We start from the raw sequence: 24,659 nt of genomic DNA, 5'->3' as shown, positions 1-24,659 counted from the left end.
TATGCTTCTGTTTTTTTTTTTTAACCAAGGATTGAACCCAGGGGTACCAACTACTAAGCCACATCCTTTTTTTATTTATGTATTTATTTTATTTTGAGACAGGATCTCACTAAGTTGCTTAGGTTGGCTTTGAACTTGTTATCCTCCTGCCTCATGTTTTTACTTATATCAACCCCTGAGCTGCTGGAATTACAGTTGTGCAGTGCACCATTGTGCCTGGCTATACTTCTTTTTTTTTAAGGTTTTTTTTTTATTACTTTCTCTGGAATTCACAACACATATTTATAACTAATCCAAGTTCACCTTCAAATAACATTACTCCTCTTCAATGGTGGTACAAGTACTTTCTAATAGAATATTCCTTTCCCTCCTCCCCACCCCTTATAGCATCATTGCAATTCATTTCACTTATCTATGCATATTAATCACCCCTTACAATGTTACTTTTAGAACTTTACACAAACAGTGAACCTTTCAAATTAACTAAGAAAAAATCAAAAATTTCATTGTACCTTCATCCATTCCTTCTCAGACTCCTGTTTTTGTTTGGGGGTTTTTTGGGAGTTTTTTTTTGGGGGGGGGGGGGTACTGGGGATTGGACCCAGGTGTGTTCTACCACTGAGCTGTAACCCCAGCCCATTTTGTTATTTTTTGAGACAGAGTCTCACAAAGATGCTTAGAGCCTCACTAAGTTGCTGAGGCTGGCCTCAACCTTGTGATCTTCCTGTCTCAGCCTCCTGAGTCTCTGGGATTACAAGTGTGAACCACTGTACCCAGCTCTCTTCATTTTCTTGGTGTAGATCCAAACTTCTGACCCATCTCATTTTTCTTCTTCCTAAAGTACTTCTAGCATTTCCTGAAGGTCAGGTTTGCTAGTGATGAATCCTCTCCATTTCAGTTTTGACTAAGAAAGTCTTTATTTTATCCTTTGCTGTTGAAGAATAGTTTTCTAAGACACAGAATTCTAAACTGGTGGTCTCAGCTTTCAACCCTTTAGACATTTTGTTCCATTCTCTTCTTGCTTGCATGGTTTCTGACAAGAAATAACTCTGAAGAATAAGAATGTAAATAAGATGGATTTTCTCTGTTTTTGTTTTTACCTCTGACTTTTTCCAAGATTTTCTCTTTGTCTTTGATATTCTGACATTCGGCTATGATATGCCTCCACACAGATATGTAGGTGTTTATCCTCCTTGAAATTCTCTGAGTTTCCTTCATCTGTGGTTCCATCTCTGTCATTAATTTTGGAAAATTCCAAGCCATTACTTCTTTTAAAAAATGTCTTCATTTTCTCTTCCCCTTGCATTCTAAGTATTCATACTAAATTCCTCTTAAAATTATCCCATGGTCTTGACTGTCCTGTGCTTGTTTTTTGTTTGGGGTGGAGGTGGATTATTTCTTCATCCTTTTTTTCTCTTTGCAGCTCAGTTTTGGAGCTTTTCTTGACATAAGCTTACTTATTGTGTACGTGGCTGTGTCCAGTCTACTGATGAGCTCATCAAAGACATTCCTCATTTCTGTTGCTATGTTATTTCCAGCATTTCCTTTTGATTCCTTCCTAGAATGTTCATCTCTCAGCTCTGTCACCCATCTGTTCTTGCATGTTGTATACTTTCTCCTTTACATCCATTAACATAGTACTCATGCTTTTTTTTTTAATCTCCTAATAATTCTAAAGTCCTATCCAGGTCTGGGTCTGATGATTACTTTGTCTCTTCTTACTTTGTGTTTTCTTACCTAACTTCCCATCAAAAACTGTTTGTGATAGTCAAGTAGCCACTATTTGAAGTAAGCAAGCCTTCAGTGGGAGAGTTATGTTGATCTTGCAGATTTCAGCCATAACTCTGTATTCTTGTCCCTCTCCAGATTTTGGAGCAACTGTTTGCCCTGTAACCTCAATTAAATGATGGGTCAAGAAAACATGTTGATTTTCCATTTTTTACCCAATGATTTTCCAGCTTTATTTCTTATTGTAAAGATGGGAGAGACAACTTCTAAGCTCTTCACTTGTTGGAGTGGAAACATCTCTCATATCTTTCTTATTACTTAGCAGTTCAGCAAGAGTCCGAGAGTGGTAAACTATGGCTTTGTCTGAAAATGTCCTTATCTGCCTTCGCTATTAAATGATCAACTATCTAATTATAAGTTAATTATTACTATCTCTTAACTCTTGAGGATATTTTCTACTATGATCTGACTCCTAATTATGATAAAGAAAGAGTCTCATCAGTTTAAACATTACACTTTCCCTTTGGTTGCTTTCATTATTTTCTCTTTGTCTTTGATGTTCTTTAATTCCCTATGGTTTTGCCTACATGCTTATTTATTTTTATTTAACTTGTTTGGGATTTAATATGCCTTTCAATCTACCGATACATGTCATGCATCCGTTCTGTTTTGTAAAATCCTTACCATTATTTCTTCAAATATTGCCTCCCCTCCCTTTCTTCTATTTTATTTTTCTAGTCCAACTATTACATGCATGTTGAAGTTTCTCAAGTTATTTTGTTTTATCTCTTAACATTGCTTTCATATTTCCAAACTCTTCAGATTTTTTTCCCATGTTTCCGGCAATTTCCTCAACTCTGTCTCTCAAATCACTAATTTTCTATTCAGTAGTTTCTTTTCTAGTACTGAATCTCTTGATTGAACTTTTAATTCCAATGGCTATAAGGTTTATTTCAGCCTCTTCTTTTTTCATGATGTTTTGCTCTTTTGTAACGGTTTCCAGTCCTCCTTTAAACTCTTTAATCATTTTTTATCTCTTTTAAATTGTCTATTATTTTAGGCTTCTGGAATACTAATCATCCTAGTTATGCCCTCTGACTTGTCATCATTTCCTCAAGCCATCAGCATCTTTTTAATTGTGAGCTCAAATTTAGTACTTATCACTTATTCTGTCTTCGTGTTGTGCACAACAAATTGTAGAAGGATCCAGGTGAGAATTTTTCATGGGTGTCTAGGGGCATCTCAGGAATATCACTGATGAGTCCAGTTTTTATATTAATTTCTATTTGTGGGTTTATTATACATAATATAAAGTGAGATACCACACCTGTATGTAGGTGTCAGAGTCTTAAGATTTCAACTTCTCGTAGGAAACTTTTATTCTATTCTGAATCCTTTGGGGACTCAAATTTCCTTACTGCTTCCCTGGGCCAGAAGGTAAAAATGACCTTGTGCCCACTTCAGAGACAGTGCTGTCTGTCCAGGTAGCCAGTTGTTTCCAGGGGTCTCACTTCCAACTCTCATATCACATAGGTCTAAGGCCACATCTTCTGCCCCAACTTCAGCATCAAAACCCCAACCCCTATTCACTAGGACTGTATCTAGGACTAGTCCCTGGCCTAACAGGAATTAAAGCTCAGACTCTGAACTCCCTCCCCACCTCCCCACCCCCAGTACTGGAGATTGAACCCAGAGATGCTTTACCACTGAGCTACATCCCCAGGCCTTTTTATTTTATATTGAGACAGGGTCTCACTAAGTTGCCAAAGCTGGCCTTGAACTTGTGACCCTCGTATCTCCACCTCCCAAGTAGCTGGTATTATAGGAGTGTACCACCACACCCAGTTTGAAAGCCCTCTTCATTTCCATCCCCTATGAATGTCTCTCTTTCTTCCCAACCATATACATGTATATGTATATGTATGTGTAATATATTATTGTTATACTTGATTCAATATTTCTATTATTTGAAATGGGAGGGGAGCCTGTAGTAGCTCCAACCTTGTGAACAGAATCAGAAATGTGCATTCTTTTTAAAAAAAATAATTTAAAAACCAATAAGGTTTTCTTCTTATTGTTGTTATTTTTAGGTGCTTTGTGAATTACCAAACTCCTTGAGTCAAATTTCCTGTGCGCCCTTAAAACCAAACAAGCTGTCAGACTGGAATTATCTATTCTTTTGTCCTTTTTTTAATTGCCAGTGTTGCTTAGCCTTGCTTGAGGGAAGCATCTCTACCCAAAGTCAATTCTCATGCGGTGCCTCTGGCAGCATCAATTGCTATTACTGTATGCCACACAGCACAGCACAGGTGGTCAATGTCACTGACATGGCATATCTGTAAAAATTTCTTGGATGAATGAATGAATAAATGAATGAAAGAACATCCTAGCAAGATGCAGGCAGCTCTTTGACAATTCACTTGTAATCTTTAAACCCCACATACACAGAATTTGCCTGTCATCAGAAAGAGTAAAACAGACAGGAGGAAAAACTGTAAACAAGTCAAAATAAAAGTAAGAGATGGATTTCCAACTGGTCTTATCCCTCACAGAATGTTAGAGCCTGAATGGGTCTCAGGGATTACCCAGTCCCATCTGCCACCCCAAGTACAAAAACCACGGCCCAGAGAGACTGACCCAAGAGCCATCATGACAGCCTGGGCGCCCCGTGCTTTTATACCATGTCACATTGCTCAGTGTCCTCCAAAGTCTTATGGAACAGGCACAGTGATTCCTTGGGAAGCCACTCCTGTGCTTGATCCACAAGGAGACAAAGAATACTCAGTGTTTAGCATATATTTTAAATCACTTAGGAACAAATGGGTATTCCAGAGCAAGTCTGGGCAGCAAAGCAAAGAGGGCTGAGGCCACAGAGAGTTCATGTAATTTTCACCTTTGGGTCACTTTCAGATGATGGCGATGGAAGGGTAAGGGAGAGCGGGGCTAGTGTAGAGGTGCCTGGTACCTCTAGAGATCTAGGAAGCAAGAATTCCAGAATTATCCATGTCACTGTCTCATTTCAAAGAGAAGATGACACTTGAGTTAAATTGAGCTGTAGCATCTCAGTGTTCAGGAAGCTATTTTTACCCCCCACCCCCTCTCTTCATGCTGGGAAGAACTGGGACAAGAACTCCTGCCCTCTCCTCCTGGTTCTGCCCTTCCCTCCACCACCCTCTTGTGGCTCCCTGTCATGGAGGAGCCATCATCCTCCAGGTCAGAGTTTAGGACACTCCCTGAGCCGTGTTCACTGGGAGCCAAGTCGCTGTGCTTTGAAGGTCTGCCGTTATCCTCTGGAACTTCAGGCTTTCAGGTATCAACTAGGCCAAGCCAGGCCTACTTCATGGGCAGGTCCAGCCATGTCCTCTCTCTGTCTGTTTTTTCCACCTATCCCTAGGGGGGTAAGCCAGAGCTAGACAGAGCTCTCAGATATAGAGGGAACATACCAGAAGCTTCACTTGGGTCTCTTCTGGTCTATAAAATGCTTCCCGGCTCAGGTTTTCAAAGAATCCCAGAAACAGTTGGGAAGATGTGGGGTGAGTCTTTGGGAACTTGCTCAGATACCCAAAGTAGTCCCTTGTCTATTTTCCTGAGGTTGGCCACCCTAGACAGGAGGAATGAGGGAGAAGAGTCAAAGCCCCACCCATGTCCAACTCCTACTGCTCTCAAAAGCAGAGTCTCTCAAATAGTGTGCTGAGATATTAGAACCTCTTGGCCTTCAAGTGACCAGTGGGACTTGGAAAAGCAAAAGCCTGAAGGACAGCAGTCTCCATCATGAGCATCCTTGGTAAACCGTGTCACATAAATATCAGCATCTTCCATGTTGTACCACGGTATGGAGAAAACTGGGAAGTCAGAACAAAAGCACGTCCTGCCTACCATCTGCTTCTTTAATCTCCAAAACACAGGACTCTTCCTGCCATCAACATCCCCCTGTCCTCATGCACCAAGCCCTCATCAGACAAGTCAACCAGATTCTCGTCATCAAGGGCTGTGCAATGGAGCTGGGAGCCTGAGACACCTTCCTATCACTGGAAAATTCTCCAGTTGGGAGAGGGAGTTCCCAGGGTAGCCTTTGAATAATAGAGATAAATCTCAAAGCCCCAGGCCCCATAGCCACAAGCCCATCTTCCTGGAGCATCAAATGGGAGAATCTAGGAAGAGCTGCCTCTGAGTGTCTGGCGTTTTCTGAGTTTAAGTTTGAGCTACTACAAAGGCTGCATTCTTTTTTTTTGAGAGAGAGAGAGAGATAGAACTTTTTAATATTTATTTTTTAGTTTTCGGTGGACACAACATCTTTATTTTTATGTGGTCTGAGGATCGAACCCAGTGCCCCACGCATTCCAGGCGAGCGCGTTTCCGCTTGAGCCACATCCCAGCCCCAAAAGACTGCACTCTTGAGCCCCATGGTCACAGCCCCTACAGAAATGCACAGATTGGCATGTGATCATTCTTTTCACCTATAAGACAGAGCCCGGCAAAACCTTCTGCAGGACCTCTAAGTGTATCATGGAGGACTGTGGCCATTGCCTTGCAGGGCGGGCCTCCACTGGAAACCCATGTGAAAATTTCCTTCCATTCTGTCAGAAAAAGATATGGCTTCCCTTTTGACTCAGCTACCCAACTCCTCAGTTATATACCCAAATGACTTAAAATCAGCATACTACAGTGACTCAGTCATTTATCAATGTTTATAGCAGCTCAATTCACAATAGCTAAACTATGGAACCAAACCAGGTGTCCTTCAACAGATGAATGGATAAAGAAAATGTGGTACACATACATAATGAAATACTACTCAGCCTTAAAGAAGAATGAAATCATGGCATTTTCAGGTAAATGGATGGAGCTAAAGAATATCATGCTAAGAGAAATGAGCTAAACCCAAAAAACCAAAGGCCAAATGTGGATGCTGATCTATAATGGGGAGTGTGGATAGGGAAGAATGAAGGAAATTTGGATTATGCAGAGGGGAGGGAGGGGAGGGTGTAGGTATGGGGGTGGGAAGGACAGTGGAATGAGATGGACATTATATACATGTATAAATATACTACTGGTGTGACTCTGCACCCTGTACAGCCAGAGGAATGAGAAGTTGTGCTCCATTTGTGTACAATGTGTCAAGACACATTCCACTGTCATGTGTAACTAATCAGAACAAATTTAAAAATAAAACATTTTAAAAAGTGGCTTCCTTTGAAGAATTGGCCTATTTCACTCAGTGGACAATAAGCACACAAATGATTGTGTTTCCCATCTTACTTTGGCCATCAGAAAGTTCAGGATCAAATTTGAGCTCAATTCTCATAACCCCGGGGGCTTTTTTAGAGTTGGGTGCAGGGATAGGTGGGAGAACAGACAGAAAGGGGAGAAGCAGTGCATCATGGGGCCATGATTCCTGGGCAATGCCATGGACCAACGAAACAGGCCAGCCCCAGACAGGCAGGTAACCGACTCCAAGGGTACAGTGACATTGCATGTACTTTAGCAACAGTCTCCTAGTCCCCCAACCGTCCGAGTCTCTTTATAGCAATCAGAACAATCTACTAATCTCTATTGGTTTAGATCCTGATTCCCTTAGTTTAAAATTTTGTGCTGCCTTCTTCCTCACAAGACACCACCCAAGGCCCTGATCCTGACCCTTCATGTTCATGCCCCACCTCGATAACTGTCCCACATACCACTTCCCACCTCTCAAGCCTACCAGCCCCTCGGGACATCTTGTGGTTACTAGATCAAGGCCTTTGCAGCGTCAGGTCTTTGTGCAGGCTGTTCCCTCGGCCTGGGACACTGTTCCAAACACACTTTACCACCTTACCACTTTTGGCTTTCCTCAGAAGCATGCTCTGGAACCCCCACCTAGCCAAAGTCCCACTCTCCGTTCTCATCACACTCTGGTCCTCTCCTCAGAGCTCCATCACACTGTAACTATCAGTAATGACCACTTCCTTCCACCTAACTCTTCCTTTCCCCTCTGTTCCCCCACCTCCCCCACCACTGTGACTGGTGGTGTTGTGTTGATATCTGTGTGTTGATATCTGTCTCCATCACTATCAGGTCAATGCTGGGAACCATGTCTTTTTTCTTTTTCTTTTCTTGCTGCCAATTCCCCAGGACTTAGCACAGTACTGGCATAAAGGAGGTCCTCAATGAATAGATGCTAAAATCAATCAGGAGGTGTCTCTACCTGCAGGGACAGGGAGCTGACACCAGAGGCATGTCTACACCCACAGAAGGCAGGGAATGGAGAATGTGGCCATCTTACTGAGCATATCATTTGGGGCATGTTGTTGAATCTCTCCCTGCCTCAGTTTCCACATCTGCTACATGTCGGTAACAATTAAGATAAACTCGGCCTTGCAGGGATACTGTGAGTCAGGGACTGTGTCAGAGATCCTTGGAGATCATTAGTGATTTTCAGTTACTCATCACACTCTGCCAGCCCCATACACCCCAAGCTGTGGCCCCTGTCGGCAGGACACAGGTCTGTTTAATCACCTCCTTTTTCATGCTCCCCAGAGGGACTTGGTACTGAACTTGCAGGCAGAGGATGCAGGAAACTGTCTGCAGGCAGTGGGGCTGACAGCAGCCACCAATATCCAGACCTCTGGCCCTGGCATCTTTGCCTGAAACTGAAGCCCTGCTCTGTACACTGGAGGAGCTGGTGTCACCCACTGGCCCCCAAGACCTTGGAGCCTGCAGCTTTGCTGGTCAGAGCGGTGGCCCCTGCAGCTCCAGCTGATGCTCTCTGCCCACCCTAGTGAGGATTCCCGTGGGGGAAACAGCCTCTCAGTCCCTGAAGCTGCAGAGTCAAAGGACTTCTCGTTTTGTTGCCTCCTCTTCCCTATTCCCTCCTCCCACACTGCATATATGTCAAAGGATATATTCTACCTGCAAGCCTGCAATGACAGGAAGTTCACTACTTCACAAAGAAGCCTATTCCCCTGTTTAAAAGCTTGCACTATTAGAGTTCTCTTAGTCCATCTCCTTTCCTGCTCCTATCTCCAAGTCTTCCCTTCTTTAGATCAAACAGTCCCAATTCCTCAATTCAGTTATCTCTCCTAGGAAAGAATTTTCAGTGCTTCTCATTTTATCTGCAAGCAAGGAACTCACTCTGAGCATAACCTGTGACAGGAAGGGCAGGGTGAAAGGAACAGACGAATAGGGCTGTCACCACCCTAGACCTCTCCTTATCCCCGCCAGAGACCACACTGATTTGAGTGGCAGCCCCAGCCCTTCTAACTCATGCTCAACTCCCAGGATGAGTAGACTGAACCCCAAGATCCCAAGATCGTACCTCCAGGCAACTGCCCCCTCTAGGAATCAGTGGACAGCTTGGTTCTGGAGCCAGGCACCTGGCTTCCAATCTTGTCTCCACTTTACTGTGTGCCCTTAGCTAAGCCACTACACTAACCTCACCTAACCTCAGCTGTTCTGACTGCACAATGGGATGGCAGGAGCTGTTGCAACTTGGTAGGGAGCTGGGGGCCACTGTGGTTCTCCTAAAAATAGGGCCAGGCACGTGGTAAGCGATGAATATATATTAGTCACAGCAATTCCACGCAGAGACTAAAACAATGCATTTATGGCATCTTCTCTGGGAAATACCAAATGGTGGATGAGGCTGGTCCAATGGAGGAACCCAGAAGCCCTGGTGGCCCTGGAATGGGTGGCTTCCAAGGAGAACAAGGTCCCAGTCATTGGTGAGGGTGGGAACACATCAGTGGTGGCTGAGGGGGGGTTCATGGAGGCAAGGCTGAAGACAAAGAAAGGATCCCCGTCACCAAGCGGGGCTGCTGGCCAAGGACTTGAGATCAAGGCCCTGGAGGAAATATATCTCTTCTCTCTGCCCATCAACGAGTCTGAGACCATTGGCTTTTTCCTGGAGGAAAAGGTTTTTTAAGATCATGCCTGTACAGAAGCAGACTTGTGCTGGCCAGCAGGTGAGGTTCAAGGTATTCGTTGTTATTGGGGGCTGCAATGGTCATATTGGCCTGGGAGTTAATTGTTCCAAGGAGTTAGCCACTGTTGTCCAAGAGGCCATCATCCTGGCCAAGTTCTTCATTGTTCCTGTGCAAAGAGGCTACTGGGGGAACAAGACTGGCAGGCTCCACACTGTCCCTTGAAAGGTGACAGGACACTATGGTTCTGTGCTGGGGCACCTCCTCCCTGCCCCCAGAGACAATGGCACTGTTTCGATCCCTGTGCCCAAGAAGCTGCTGCTGATGGCAGGTATGGATGACTGCTACACTCCTGCCAAGGACTGCACTGCCATCTTGGGCAATTTGGCCAAGGCCACCTTTGATGCCATCTCTAAGACATACAGCTACTTGACCCCTGATCTCTGGAAAGTGACTGGGTTCACCAAGCCTCCCTATCAGAAATTTGCTGATCATCTTGTGAAAAACCCACACTGACTGGTTTGAGTGGCAGCCCCAGCCCTTCCAACTCATGCTCATCTCCCAGGATGAGTAAACTGAACCCCAAGATCCCAAGATCGTATCTCTAGGCAACTGCCCCCTCTAGGAATCAGTGGACAGTTTGGCTGTGCTATGGCCCAGTGCTACAAGCCCAGGTTCTCTGTACAGAGGACCCAGGCTCCAGCTGAGGCTTCACCATAGGGGTTTTATACAAGAAAAATAAAGTGCATAAAACATTTTTGTTTTAAATACATTTATGAGCTTAGACAAGGAGCACATTGGTGCAGGCTAATGAGTCAATACAGACCTTTGAGGGCAGGCAGGTAGGATTTACAAACAAGCTGAAGGAATGTTCCACGCAGGGAAACAGTGAGCAGGGGCTTAGAGTGTGAACATTAAGAAAGTAAAACAGCTGCAGTTCCTGCCAGAGCACGGCAGAGTCACCCTGTTGCTCACAGCTCATGCACATGCACACACATGCCAGTCCCAGGAGAGGTGAGGCCATGGTCAGCAGTGCCCTCCAACACAGAGCAGCCCAGCCCATGTAGGGCAGTGAGGGCTCAGGCATGACCAGAGCCGAAGCTTCTGTGAGCAAGCAAAGGGACATGGGGCAATGAAGGGTCACCAGGAGGAGGGAGGTCTGGAGCTGGGTTTCAAGTATGAGGAAACCACCAGGGTCTCCTGTGTGGGGAGAGACTTCAGGAAGAAAGATCCAACTGTAGCATCAGGGACAGGACAGGAGGCCCCAGGGAAGGTTGCTTCCAAGGCAGGTGGAACAGTCCAGGCCACAGACAGCCCTCTGGGGTTTGGGTCCCCTCCTGCTCCTCCAGCCCATGGTCTCTGACTTCCTTTCACTGGGTGCACATTCTCCCATACTCTCACCTCCAGACCTTTGCCCCCACCATTCCTCTTTCCCGCCATTCCTCTGGCCTGGAATGCTCTCTCCAGCCAACTTTCTGCCAGCTCCTGCAGATCTGGATTCCACACTCCCCTCAAGACACTAACCTAACTTCCTCCAAGAAGCCTTCCCCTCTTCCATCCTGGCCCCACCTGTCTCCCCACCCCTCTGCTCCCTCCTCCATCTCCTCCTGGTAGGACCAGGACCCACCAGAGAGGAAAATGTGCTCCCTGGAGGGAACTGTGTCCGGAATCCTCATCTTTCTCCACACAGTGCCAGCCCCTTTTCTGACTCATGGTCAGTTTGAGGCCATCCCTGATGACCACACTCGGTCATGCTGGGAAAGGCAAACAAGCCCCTCCCAGGAATAGGAAGCCCATGGGAGTGGGCAATGCTAGAACCTGGCTTGGCCCACCAACCTGGAGAAATGCCACCATTCAGAGGGCAAAGTGGCTCACGAGAGCGGGAGGCACTTCTGGTGGCTTTCTCTGTTAGACAGGGGACAGGCTTCTCCCGGGTTAACCCCCCATGACCTTTGAACTTCCTAAGAGGTCAGCAGCACGTCCCCTTCCCCAGCTGTCTCTCTGTCTCTGGCCCGATGGGAGGGAGGGCCCACGGCCCGTTCCATTTTGCGCCGGTATTGATCTGTTGGCAGCAATGGGCTGGATAATTAGCCAGGAATTAGGGTTTCTATTACAGCCAGGAGGCTGCTCCAGCTGATTTATCACCTGAATAATTTACTGTGATTGAAAGGAAATTAAAATGAACTCCATTTGACAACTGTGAGCTTTTATGGGCTTTAGTGAAGGCTCAAAAGCCAGATTAATAGCCTGGTGTTGGTTAATAGTCTGCCGAGAGTAAATACGGCAGGCTGCGCTCAGCCGCCTTCCTGTGGTGGCCGGAGGAGGGACCTGCTCCGCCAGAGCAGGCGGGTGACCACGACAGCATCAGTGCAAGTTTTACTGAGACAGATTCCACTGCTGGACACACACACACACACACACACACACACACACATACACACACACAATCTCCGTCTCTCCCTCTCTTCTCTCTACCAACAACTGCTTCACTCTTTTTTCCCCTCTTCTCCTCCAAGGTGAATTTTACTCACTGCACATGTAGGGAAAACAATTGCTTTTTCAATAACCATTTTAAAAAGGAAGCATTTCATTGCCCCAGGAGTTGGTTTCTGTTAACCCCTCAGCCAGGGCAAAGAGTTTACTGTTTCCCTATGAAAGCCTGAGCCTGGTCCACCCACCTAGGGCAGAATTCGGTGGGAAAAGCAGCAAGATAGCATGGAGGGCCCTGAGCACATGGCAGTGACAGGCAGGACCCCAGCCTGGCCTTGAACAGGAATGTTCCTCCCAGCTGGGCGGAGGGAAGGGGGTGATTTGGCAGGATGAGACTTCTTCAAGCTAGCAAGTCTCTGGGGGTCCTAGAATAGCAAGTAGACTCTGGCTGCAGCAGGTTAGTCAGAGAACCATCCCTAGACACCCCCCAGGGGCATGGAGGCCCAAGGAACTATCTTATACAACATAAGGTCAGAAGATTCCGAGGTCAGAGTCCAGCCCTGTGGCCTCAACAATCCTGAAAATGAGGTAAACAATCTGGGGAAAATTCTAATCTGTACCGTGGGGAACACAAATCTTACCCAACCTGTTAAGCAGGGATTTAACTTGAAGATCCAATGAAAGACCTTGGAAGACTGAAGGCTCTCCTGCCTGAGTGAGGAAGGTCTCTGTAGCAAGGTATTGCTGCTGCTGCTCTATCCCTCACCAAATTGTGATGACCTCAGCACAGATAAGGAAACCGAGGCTCAGAAGAAGAGTGATTTGCTCGACAGAGCAGAGCCAAGACTCGAATCATCTCCCCCAGTTCCATGGCTAGTAGGTACTCTTTCTTCTTTGCCACACTTCTCAATGAAGGTGACATCAAGCCACCATCTAGGCCACTAGGCCACAGAGACACAGACTGAGACAGCTAGATCTGCTGGCAAATGGAAGAGGTGACTGGCCTCCAAGGGCAGCAGCTCAGAGCCCCCTTCTGGTGCCACTCCAGGGCCCACAAGGCAAGGCCTGTGGAGCAAGCAAGAGGGGGCTCAGGGAACCCGTACCCTTGACGAGCATCCCTTCCCCATCTGCAGCCCTTGCTCAAGCTGTCATTTGTCCAAAGCTACTGAGAATCGGGCGCGAGGGTATGTCATTCATAGTCCAGTGCCTGTGTGTGAGGGCAGCCCCGCGGCCTCACCTTCCATCTCTCCTCATTACAGCACATTACAGGGAGGTGAAGAAGATTAACTAGAAAACACTGAGTCAGTCATTATCCTGCCACCCGGTCTGCCCGCAGGCCCTGCCTCAAAGCCCGCACAGAGACAGGCCTGCAGACGTGCCTGTGCCATTCTGAAGGACACGGCTAGAAGTGAAGTCCTCACAGAGTTTGTGCTTCAGGTCTCCTCCCTGTAATGTCCCCCATCTCAGCATGAACCCATCAGGCCTATCCTCCAGGAACCCCACCTGGAGCCGCCTCCACCACGCCATTGTCCTGGACGCTCCCAACTGAGGCGGCTTCTCCCTCTTTCAACACTTCAGGACCCACAGAACCTTCTTCCTTGTCCTGCGGCTTCTCAGTCCATGTCACAGAAGCTGAGTCTATGGCTCAGAAGCTCTGAGACCGGACAGAGCTGATACCTGACTATCACCTCTGTCCCAACAGCCCTCATGTAAGAAATGGGTGGTGTCAATGAACACCTGTGCAAGTAGGTGAATGAGCACTGGGGTGGCTTCTGGGCTCCTCTGATTGCAGAGCCTGAAGCCTCTGCCCAGTCCTCCTGGATACCCAAGCTAAATGAAATAGGACACAGATTCTGGGTGTCCACGAGAATCATGGGAAAGGCAGAGGGAGACTCTGACACTCAATGTCTGCAGTTAGTAAATACGGGCCTCACTAAAGGGCCGGCAGCGGCATGCTGGAAGGTCAGGCTGTGCCGAGCTCTGGACCCTTGCCCTTGACCATGAACTTGCTTGGCAACTTCAGAAAGCCCTGTTCTCTCTCTGGATCTCTAAAAAATAAGGGAGTTGAAAGCTTGCCTCCTTTGTCCCTGCTACCTCTAAAATTATGTGATCCTGTCAATGGTTAGATCATTCTCTCCTGGACTCTGAAGGCAAAGGTGGTCTCATCTGGGAAGTTTTCCTGATAAAGTCCTCCCTCCCTCTCCTCCTGTGACAGGGGAAATGTCTCAGAATGGCTTGGAGCAATGGAGCGAGGCTGTCTGTGATGGAAGCAGATTCTTCTCCCTAAAACCCAGGCTCTAGAGCATGGGGTCAGCTCTGTCCCCACACGTGCCCCTGCCAATTCCAAGGGAGGCGTGGCTTGACTTGCAGGAGAAAGGCTAACATCCTCACTGTAGTCTACAAGCCCAACCCCTCTCTCCAATATCACCTGCTACCCCATCCCCTGAGTCCCAGGAACACACTGCTCTCTTTCCATCTCCCACCCCTGCCATACTCTCTCTCACCTCAGGGCCTTTGCACTTTCGTTCACTCTGCCAGGCAGTTCCCCCCACCCCATATCTCTTCTCTTTGTTCTGCCCAAACCTCTCAAGATTCAGTATAAGGGCATTTCCCACAGTGGCCTCCAGGCTGGCTTGGCCTCTGCTTTAGGCTCTTGGAAAACCTCAGATATCTCCGCAGCACCAAGCCCACCCGCGGTCCATGGCCCTTTGAATAATTCTCATGTTTTGTGATTCTCCTACAAGTCTGTAGGCTCTGAGAGGGCAGGCCCAGGCCTGTTTTGTTCCCTGATGGACCCCTAGTGCCTGAATCTGTGCCTTGCACATAACAGACACTCATCCATGTTTAAGTGAATTCATAAGGGTGGCCTTGAGCAAGCTGCTTTGCCTCTCGGAGCCTCAGTTTCCCCATCTGAAAACTAGGTGGCTAAATGGGCTATTAAAGCCCTTGTAGGAACTGCCCAGAGGAAGCCAGAGTGTCATAAAATGGTAGCTCTGTAGGCCTTGTTCTCTCCTGGGTCCCCAAGATCTCCAGGACCTTGTCTCTCCATGGGAGTTTGCACACATGGCCTGCCATGTTTTGAAGGACTCCTTGGGAAAACTTCAGAAGCAGCATCTAGTTAGCATTTAGAGGAAGCTCAGCAAGACCAATGTCTACCCCCAGAACCAGCTAGGAAAGTTACTGCTCACAGGGTCTCCCTGACTAGATCCACGGGTCCACTAAAGGGGTCCTCTCAACAGCTGGAAGCAAGTCTGGGTTGCCCAGGCCTCAAGGAACCAGTCAAGATCCTGGCACAGACGGGGCATCAGGAAATATGGTCCTGAATTGAATCTGGTCCTGCAGGGACCTTACTTAGGCCCTGACAGCCTCCTCTGCAGCCACAGGCAGTGACTGCCCTTCTGCCCAGGCACAGCGGGCTGCCATCCAGTCAGGAAGTCCTCCTACTTCCCTCCCTCTCCTCCAGTATCCAGGTGGGAGCTTGTCCAGTGAGAGACTCCTTCCCTTCCAGTCTCTTGGGTTCCGTCTCTAAAGCATGACAGGTGACCTGACAAGAGGCTGGCAGTGGGGTCCTCTCTAGTACCTGCCCACCTGGGTTACTGACTGGAGAGCCCCCAGGCCCTAGGGTGCTTACATATTTTGACCATCACCATGATTGATAGGATAATGACCCAAGATTACCTCGACTGGCCCAGAAGGTCATTATACACTCCTGTCCAGAGAGCCCTGGGAAAGGACACCAATCAGCAACGGCAGAGCAGCCAGACAAGTCATGTGCGCCTGGCCGGCCAGAGACACTGGCACCAAGGCAAGAAGCCTCAGAGCCCCAAACACGCCCTCCTGACCTTGTGGGGTGTTGTGACCTGCCAAGCTTGGCCAAAACAGTGAAAAGTCCACTGGCAGCAGAACCCACCGGGCTCTTCTCCACACCCTGCCAGATGCCTCTGCTTCTGGGAGAGTGACCAGGCCTGCACTGCGGTGGCAGGGGTGGCCAGCTGAGCGAGGGGCATACCTGCTCGGGCTTGATGGGCTCCGTGGTGGTGAAGATGTCTGAGTAGTGCTGCCGCTCAAACACACGGTCCAGGACCTCCAGCTGCTGCTGCGTGAACAGGTCTCCCCGCATCTGCTTCCGGAGGAAATCTCTGCCTGGAAGTGAGTGACCATTCGGCACCGGAGAGTCCTGAATACCTTGGATGGCATGAGAGAGGAAAGGTGAGTAGAGGTGACACAAGGTGCTAAAGGAAGACAGGCCAGACCCTGAGATTGGGAAAAGGGCCCAAGACAGCCTCAAGCCCAGCTCCCTCCCTAACGAGAAAGGAGCCACCTGGCCCTAGGTCACCTGCTGGTGACCACAGAGCCAACCTCCCATAGGCACAAGCCAGGCACCATGCAAACCCCTTTATATATATGTCACCTCATCTAATCCACGCAGTGACCCCCAACGTATTTCTATGTTAGGCTGTGGCTTGAGTTTGACCCCTATGGGTTCAGGTGTTGGAATCTTGGTCCTCAGTGTGATGGTACAGAAGAGGTGGGGCCTAATGTGAGGGTCCCTCCCCTCTTTTGCTTCCCGTCTGGTGATGTTATGTGATCTCTTCCCCTCAGATGTGTTCTCATCTATGGTACCATCTGCCATGAGGCCTTTACTAGAGTCAAGCCATTGGCTTGGAACCATGTCCTTGAACTTCAAAAACTATAAGCTAAATAAAACTCTTTTCTTTATAAAGTTATCCATCCTCAGATATTTCATTATGGTAATAAAAAAATGGACTCATCCACTAAATTATTATTTTCCCCATTTTGCAGATAAGAAAATCAAAACCTAGAGAGATCAAATGAGATTTTGCCTGAGGTTTAGAGCTCTGGTTTGCTTAGTGGCTTAGACATCAGATGCTACCGCCTCTCCCACACTGAAGACCCTCCTTGGAGGTACAGATTTTCCCAGAGTTGATGTCCTCACCCTAGACATTTGCCACCACATCATGTGATAATTCAATGAAACCCTGTGCTGTGAAGGCTGTAGAGAAATGGGCAATCATACAATTCTGGTGGGAGTGGTCGCACACCTGTACTAGACAATTTCACAAAAGCTATCAAAATCACAAGTACATGTTCCTTTTGATGGAGCGGCTGCACTTCTGAGAATTTATTTTATAGCTAGACTTACATATATAACAAGTGATACATGTACAAGGTTCTTGGAGCAAAAAACTTGGAGCAATAAGACAAAGTTTATTAATGGGAGATTGATTAAATAAGCTGTGGCATACCTGCAAAAAGAAACATGGTACAGAAGCCAAGAAGAATAAGAACTCCCTCTAGGAGAAGATGCAGAGAAAGATACTTTAAGATACATTGCTATGTGACAAATAAGTAAAGCACAGCACAGTGTGTATAAAACACAATGTTTGTGTAAAAAGGAAAAAATATGACTTCATGTCATATATTATTAAAATATACTTATGCTATCTAATTTTCTATTATGCAAAATATGATATTTTATGGAAAATATTATTTATAAAATAAAAGAAACAGATATGAATGATGCGTAAGAAACATATATAATGTTTATCCATTCAGAGGTAGGAATTTAGTAATCGGGGGAGGTAGAGACAATTCATAGTTGCTTTTTTACTTGACTTTGTTTTGTTGCAGATTTCAAATGGATTGCCTGAAATATAATTTTTAAAAGTACATGATTAAATTCTCTGGGTGTCCTGTTGTGTTAGCTGTTCACACTGCAAGTCTCTGGTGATGATGCTTACATTTCAAAGAAAATATTATAAGTTATCCATTAAAAAGCAAATGGTGGGCAGGGGATGTGGCTCAAGCAGTAACGCTCTCGCCTGGCATGCGCGGGGCACTGGGTTCAATCCTCAGCACCACATAAAAATAAAATAAAGATGTTGTGTCCACCGAAAACTGAAAAATAGATATTAAAAAAATTCTCTCTCTCTTTTAAAAAAAAAAGCAAATGGTTCATTAAAAGAATAGAAAGTTACCAAAAAAATAAAAAATAAAATAACCTAACATTACATTTCAAAGCCATAGAAAAAGAAGAACAAATCTACACCCAAAGAAGTAGAAGACAGGAAACAATTAAAATCAGAGCTGAAATCAATGAAATTGAAACAACAACAACAACAACAACAAAAAGATTCAAAAAAATCAATGAAACAAAAAGTTGGTTCTTTGAAAAAATAAATAAAATTGATAAACCCTTAGCCACGCTAACAAAGAGAAAGAGAGAGAAAACTCAAATTACTAAAATTTGTGATAAAAAAGGAAATATCACAATGGATGCTACTGAAATACAGACGACAATCAGAAACTATTTTGAATATTTATACTCTAATAGAAAATCTCAAAGACATCAACAGATTTCCAGAGACATATGACCTACCCAAATGGAATCGGGACATAGAAAACTTAAAACAGATCAATTTCAAGTAATAAAATTGAAGATGCCATCAAAAGCCTGCCAAGAAAGAAAAGCTCAGGTCTTTGGTGGCCTCTGAGCTGTCCAGCTCCACCCTCCAGCCTCCCCACATTCTCCCTCTGTTCCTTTCCTGTCCTTACCTCGGGGCCTGTGGAGCAGTCTCCACCCCACCCTCGTCCTCTGCTTCTAGTTGGAGCCTGACTTCCCTGGCTTCTGCCCAGGTGAGGCCATACCCCTCCTGGGTCGCAGGAGCACAGGAGTACATGCAGTACCCTCAGGGGAGGGTCCCCAAGGATTCCCTGTGCATACACTTAAGCCGCCCTTGTCCTGAACCTTTACTCTGCTGGCCCTACTCTGCGACCAGACAGTGACCCTGCCTGCAGGGATCCTGAGGGCCACCTTCCCTGAGCCTCCTTAGTGGAGGTGAAGCTCTGGCCCCTGGGCTCTAATCGAAGAGCCCAGCCTATGAAGCTACTGGAGAGAGATCCTGGCACAGACGGGGCATCAGGAAATATGGTCCTGAATTGAATCTGGTCCTGCAGGGACCTTACTTAGGCCCTGACAGCCTCCTCTGCAGCCACAGGCAGTGACTGCCCTTCTGCCCAGGCACAGGGGGCTGCCGTCCAGTCAGGAAGTCCTCCTACTTCCCGCCCTCTCCTCCAGTATCCAGGTGGGAGCTTGTCCAGTGAGAGACTCCTTCCCTTCCAGTCTCTTGGGTTCCGTCTCTAAAGCATGACAGGTGACCTGACAAGAGGCTGGCAGTGGGGTCCTCTCTAGTACCTGCCCACCTGGGTTACTGACTGGAGAGCCCCCAGGCCCTAGGGTGCTTACATATTTTGACCATCACCATGATTGATAGGATAATGACCCAAGATTACCTCGACTGGCCCAGAAGGTCATTATACACTCCTGTCCAGAGAGCCCTGGGAAAGGACACCAATCAGCAACGGCAGAGCAGCCAGAGAAGTCATGTGCGCCTGGCCAGCCAGAGACACTGGCACCAGGGCAAGAAGCCTCAGAGCCCCAAACACTCTACCACTGAGCTACAACCCCACCCCCTGCACGCTGCCCCCAGGTGATTGGGACTGTCCTCCAGGACTCCCACACTGTGTGGACTGAGGTCCCTCCCTCCTTTGATTCTTTTTTCACAACCAAAATTGTACGGCCTGGCAAGACCTCATCCCAAGGAGACTGTGCCTGGTTCTCCCTCACCAGGCCCTGGATTCACATCAGGAACCCTGAGGCAGGGAAGCCAGTCCCTGGCCCTCGTTTGGCACCACAGCTCTCTTGCCCCAGCCTGCGCCTGCCCTAGCACGTGTGAGGCCGAGTTCGATCCTCAGCACCACATAAAAATAAATAAATAAAATTAAAAAGGCACTATGCCCAACTATACCTAAAAAACATAAATAAATATTTAAGAAAGAAAGAAAGAAAAGTCCTGGACCAAAGTTGCCAAGTCATGTCCCTTGGTATTCAATAAGATCTAGTAACAAAGTTTAAAACTGCTGTGAGCCTAAAAGTTACCATCTACCTGTTTTAGTCTACAGAAATAATTATTTTACATTTTTTAAAAATGGGATGAAATATCTTTTGTGAGTCTTGGACTTGACCTGTTCACAATGTAAGCAAGCAGGGAGGGCAAAGATGCCCTGCAAGGACGTGGCCTCATGGGGCCACATCATTCCCCTGGGCTCTCTGGGACCATGCTGCCCCTGCAGAGCTGACCAGAGGGCTAGGGAAACGCAGGCCCAGAGGCAGGGCATCCACCTCCACTGGTGGGAAGCCGCAGGGGCACCAGCATGGCTCGGCTGCTACTGAAAGGTGCCCTTCCGCAGGCCTTGTCCAGCTCTCCCCTGCCAGCACAGTGCTGCCCTCTGCTTCCTCCAGCCTCTCAAATTCCCACCAGGTGGGGGATAAGACCAAACCAAGGAAGCAGGATGTCACTTCACTCTGGCCCAGGCTCAGTCAGAACCTGGTGCTTCTTCCCCTGCCCATTTGCAGTGCAGGGTCTGACATTTGAACAAAGACACCAGTTTGGGGTGTTCCTATGCATACTGGACTTTCTATGCATACTGACCCTCTACAGAAGGGTCTTCAGAGGTGGCTCACAAACCCCCTGAGAACACGGATCCCAAATGGATTTTTTTTTTCAGTATTGGGAATTGAATCCAGAGCCTCAGGCACACAGGTGAGTGCTCTGCCACTGAGCCGTTTCCCCGGCCTCCCACATCCATTTGGACCCAAGAGGATGTCATAGGCTGGGCCACGCCTGAATGACCAAATACCCCAACATGTGGGCCAAGGGAGAAGCTGGTCTCTCTGATTAAAATCCCCAACATAAACCTAGGCCTCTTCTGGCAGCCTGTAACGCTGGTCTTCTGCAAGACTGGTGCCAGCCACAGGATACCATCTCCAGAGTCCCTTCTTCCATCTTGGCCCATCCCCATGGGGAACCACTCCCCCACAAGGTCACCAAGACTAGCAGGATGTGGGAGCTCCAGCCCAGGCTGTCTGGCCAGAAGTGTTCTTCTGTTGGTCAGCACTCAACAAGTGGCCCTGTTCTCAAAGTCCTATGCACCTATGTGTACACATATGTGCACACATAGGTACACACACATACACACACAGGAAGATGGACCAGCCTGCTTCTACTCAGCTACTGCTCCAGTTACTGGCCAGTCATCCTGGCCCCAATTACTTCTGCCAGAGTTTGACCTCAACGTCAGTCCCCAGAGCCCTGTTGACTTTCTCTCCGCCAGAGTCCACATCTGTTTTTAAGAGACTTTTTCCCTGTCCACCTATTCAATTAACCTCCCAGCCTGCACCCTGCCAGCCAGACCGCAAACTCCTAACGCAGCCTCCTTCCTGTCAACTTGCTACCCAACTGCCACCAAGGCCTCACTCTGCTCCAGGTGGGCCAGGCCCCACTCCTGCCTCCTACTCATCCTTCCCCACCAGATCTGCCAGACCTGCCTCTGGAGGGAGGCCTCTCCCAGCAGGCCAGGCTCCGTCTCTCTCCAGTAGCTTCATAGGCTGGGCTCTTCGATTAGAGCCCAGAGGGGCAGAGGTTCACCTCCACTAAGGAGGCTCAGGGAAGGTGGCCCTCAGGATCCCTGCAGGCAGGGTCACTGTCTGGTCGCAGAGTAGGGCCAGCAGAGTAAAGGTTCAGGACACAGGGCGGCTTAAGTGTATGCACAGGGAATCCTTGGGGACCCTCCCCTGAGGGTACTGCATGTACTCCTGTGCTCCTGCGACCCAGGAGGGGTATGGCCTCACCTGGGCAGAAGCCAGGGAAGTCAGGCTCCAACTAGAAGCAGAGGACGAGGGTGGGGTGGAGACTGCTCCACAGGCCCCGAGGTAAGGACAGGAAAGGAACAGAGGGAGAATGTGGGGAGGCTGGAGGGTGGAGCTGGACAGCTCAGAGGCCACCAAAGACCTGAGCTTTGTTGAAAGAACCACGGGGAGCCCAGGGGACAGGGCTAGGGGCTGAAGAAACAGCCACACTCCCATTTCTCAGTCCCAGAACTGAATTGCTCACTCCTTTCCAAACTTTGCTCGTAAGCCTCATCTTTTGGTAGATAGCAGGACCTGGCAAAGACGAGGCTTTGCATTTGTGGGTGTTTGGTGCTGGAGTCAGGTCGTCTCCTGCAGGAGAGGTGACATGCTCAGAAGGAACATGAACCGCTCTTCACTGATCTGTGTCCTGTTTGCCAGGACAGACATAGCCTGCAGGCAGCCTCATCTTCCAGCTCACCCTCCTTCCTGCCCCAGCCTGTTCTCCATCTCCCTTTCTTAGGGCTCTGACCAATTTCTTCCTTATTTTAGAAGCCAAATCCCCTGATCCTTGAAGCCCACATTGGGCTATTAGCTACTTTCAGGGAAAACACTACAGGCAATTCATCTGTGTCTCCTCTAAGAGAAGACCAGTGGAATAAATGAACGACTTGTAATACCTGGGACAACCACCTTCTCTCTGCACGTCTGGTCCGCAAATGTCAGGACTCCTCCACCTGAGCGCACTCGTTCATTCACTCCTCCCTGAACCAAGCTCAATACATGTTGACGTGAGGGACACAGCAATAGGCAAAAACCGATGCAGCCCTTGTCCTCGTGAAGAAGGAAAATGTTAACTGAAAAATAATCAGAGCCAGGTGTAGTGGCGCTCGCCTGTAATCCCAGCCACTCAGGAGGCTGAGGCAGAAGGAACACAAGTTCGAGGCCAGACTCAGCAACTTAGTGAAGCCCTAAGCAACTCGACAAAACCCTGCCTCTAAACAAAATATAAACAAAGGCTGAGGATGTGGCTCAGTGGTTAAGTATCCCTGGGTTCAATCCCTGGTTTAAAAAAAAAAAAATCATTATCATCATAATCATCATCATCATCATCATTGGAAGTCCAGGTGCAAGTATCAACCAAGACAAGCACTCTGACGAAAAGGTCCGTGGGTCTGAGAGTGCAGGGACACATGACCTGCCTCTGAATGCCCACACAGTAGGTGCAGTGAGTCTGAATCACATAGATTATAGGCTCAGAGGCAGCTACAGAAATGGACACCAAAAATCATCCCCTGCCCCAGGCAGGTCTGAACCTCCAGGACCGCGGTATAAGCTTCCCTTGCATTCTCCTGCTGCACTGCAAAGATGCTGTCTGATTTAATTGGAGAATGTGGTCTTGGAAGCAGAATCACTACAGAAATGCTCGGACCCATTTTATTCCAGGGAGAAAAATCTAAACTCACAATGTGAATGGTATGTTTAAATATACGGATAGACCCGGGCGAAAGTACAAAGGTATACAGGGGCAAGGTATCTTTAAATCTTTTTTTTTTCCTACTCCAAATCAAATAATATGTAATAGACCCAGTGCTGGGCTTAGTCAACCATGGCTCGTAGAATTAACATTCTGGAAGCTAGCTTCAGGGGAGCAAGGGGCAGGAAGCCCCGTCTCGGGGAGCAAAGAAATGCTGGCTTTAAATTTCAGGTTAAACCAATGTTATTCACAGCCCGGCTTTGAAGCTAAAAGCTTTACACAATCGGGTCTGGTCACGCAAAGAGGGAGGAAGCAAAATAGCCTCAGATTCCCATCTGTCAGGAGAAAGCTGTCTCTTGTGTGTCTTAAAAGATCATAAACCCATTGCGTTTTCTTCAGAGCGCAGCAGATTCGGGGGTTTTGCATTTTTCTTGGAGGGTTCTGGTTTGTTTCTTTAAAAATCATCATGCACTTTATGTCTGCAGATGCTCACTGGGAGGAAAAAGATAAAAACAAACAGGAGTCTCCAAAATCCCTTCTGGCATCATGGCCTTTAGGATGCAACCTCACTGGAAGTCCAGGAGCCCCGAGAAAAGAGACTAGAGCCCCTGGGTCAGCCTCCAGCTTTACTCAAAGTCCCATTTCTCCTTAGGGCCCAGGCAAAATCCAGAGTGCTCACAGAGCCTCCTTCATCCTCACAGCTTCTCCTCAGCATGGCAGGGCGGCTGCAGGGCTCAGGGGGAAAAGTGTTGGGAACCAGCAAGTCTGACTTCTAGCCCCAGCTCTTATTTGCTGTGTGAGCCCTGGCAAGTTACTCTCCCTCTCTGGACCTCAGAGGCCCCATCAGTAAACTAAGGAAGCTGAGATGGTTATATCTGAACCTTTCCTCCTTCAAAATCAACCTAGATTTTGCCTACTAGATAATTTTTTTTTTTTGGTGGGGGATAGATACTGGGGATTAACTCAGGGGCACTCGACCACTGAGCCACAGCCACAGCCCTATTGTGTATTTTATTTAGAGACAGGGTCTCACTGAGTTGCTTAGCGCCTCATTAAATTGCTGAGGCTGGCTTTGAACTCATGATCCTTCTGCCTCTGCCTCCCGAGCTGCTGGAATTACATTAACTTCTTTTCCCATTTTGATTGTGCAGTCTTTGTAGGTGACCTCACCCCTAAAAGATCCATTCCACCCCCTAAATGATTGCCTTAGTCAACTGAGACATCCCGTTCTCTTTGCCAATACTTGGTTTAGAAATGGACATGTATTTAAGGAGAGGCTTGTTGAGGGGGCATCTCACAAAAAGTTGGAAACAGGAGGAAATCTCTTTTTCTTCACTGTTATAATTCATCCTGACATTTTTTTAAATTGTGATGATAACTCCCAAATCCTATTACTGTTTTTAGGCAATACCATCCT

The 24,659-nt window shown here is 47.5% G+C and overlaps 1 protein-coding gene and 1 pseudogene across 2 annotated transcripts in view; one reads left to right on the top strand and one right to left on the bottom strand.

The window, feature by feature from the left end:
- Pax5 (paired box 5) overlaps positions 1–24,659 on the bottom strand; it is a 180,074-nt gene that overhangs the window by 107,540 nt on the left and 47,875 nt on the right. For both annotated transcript variants that reach the window (XM_076843275.2, XM_076843276.2), the window contains one exon: positions 16,066–16,241. In XM_076843275.2, the coding sequence (XP_076699390.1) occupies positions 16,066–16,241 (176 nt within the window). The remainder of the gene's footprint in view (positions 1–16,065; positions 16,242–24,659) is intronic.
- Positions 9,337–10,142, top strand: LOC143392072 (small ribosomal subunit protein uS5 pseudogene; annotated as a pseudogene).

The sequence above is a fragment of the Callospermophilus lateralis genome, chromosome 2, assembly GCF_048772815.1.
Source record: "Callospermophilus lateralis isolate mCalLat2 chromosome 2, mCalLat2.hap1, whole genome shotgun sequence".
NCBI lineage: Eukaryota > Metazoa > Chordata > Mammalia > Rodentia > Sciuridae > Callospermophilus > Callospermophilus lateralis.
Note: the sequence above shows the minus strand (reverse complement) of the source record. Positions and strands in the feature narration are given on the sequence as shown.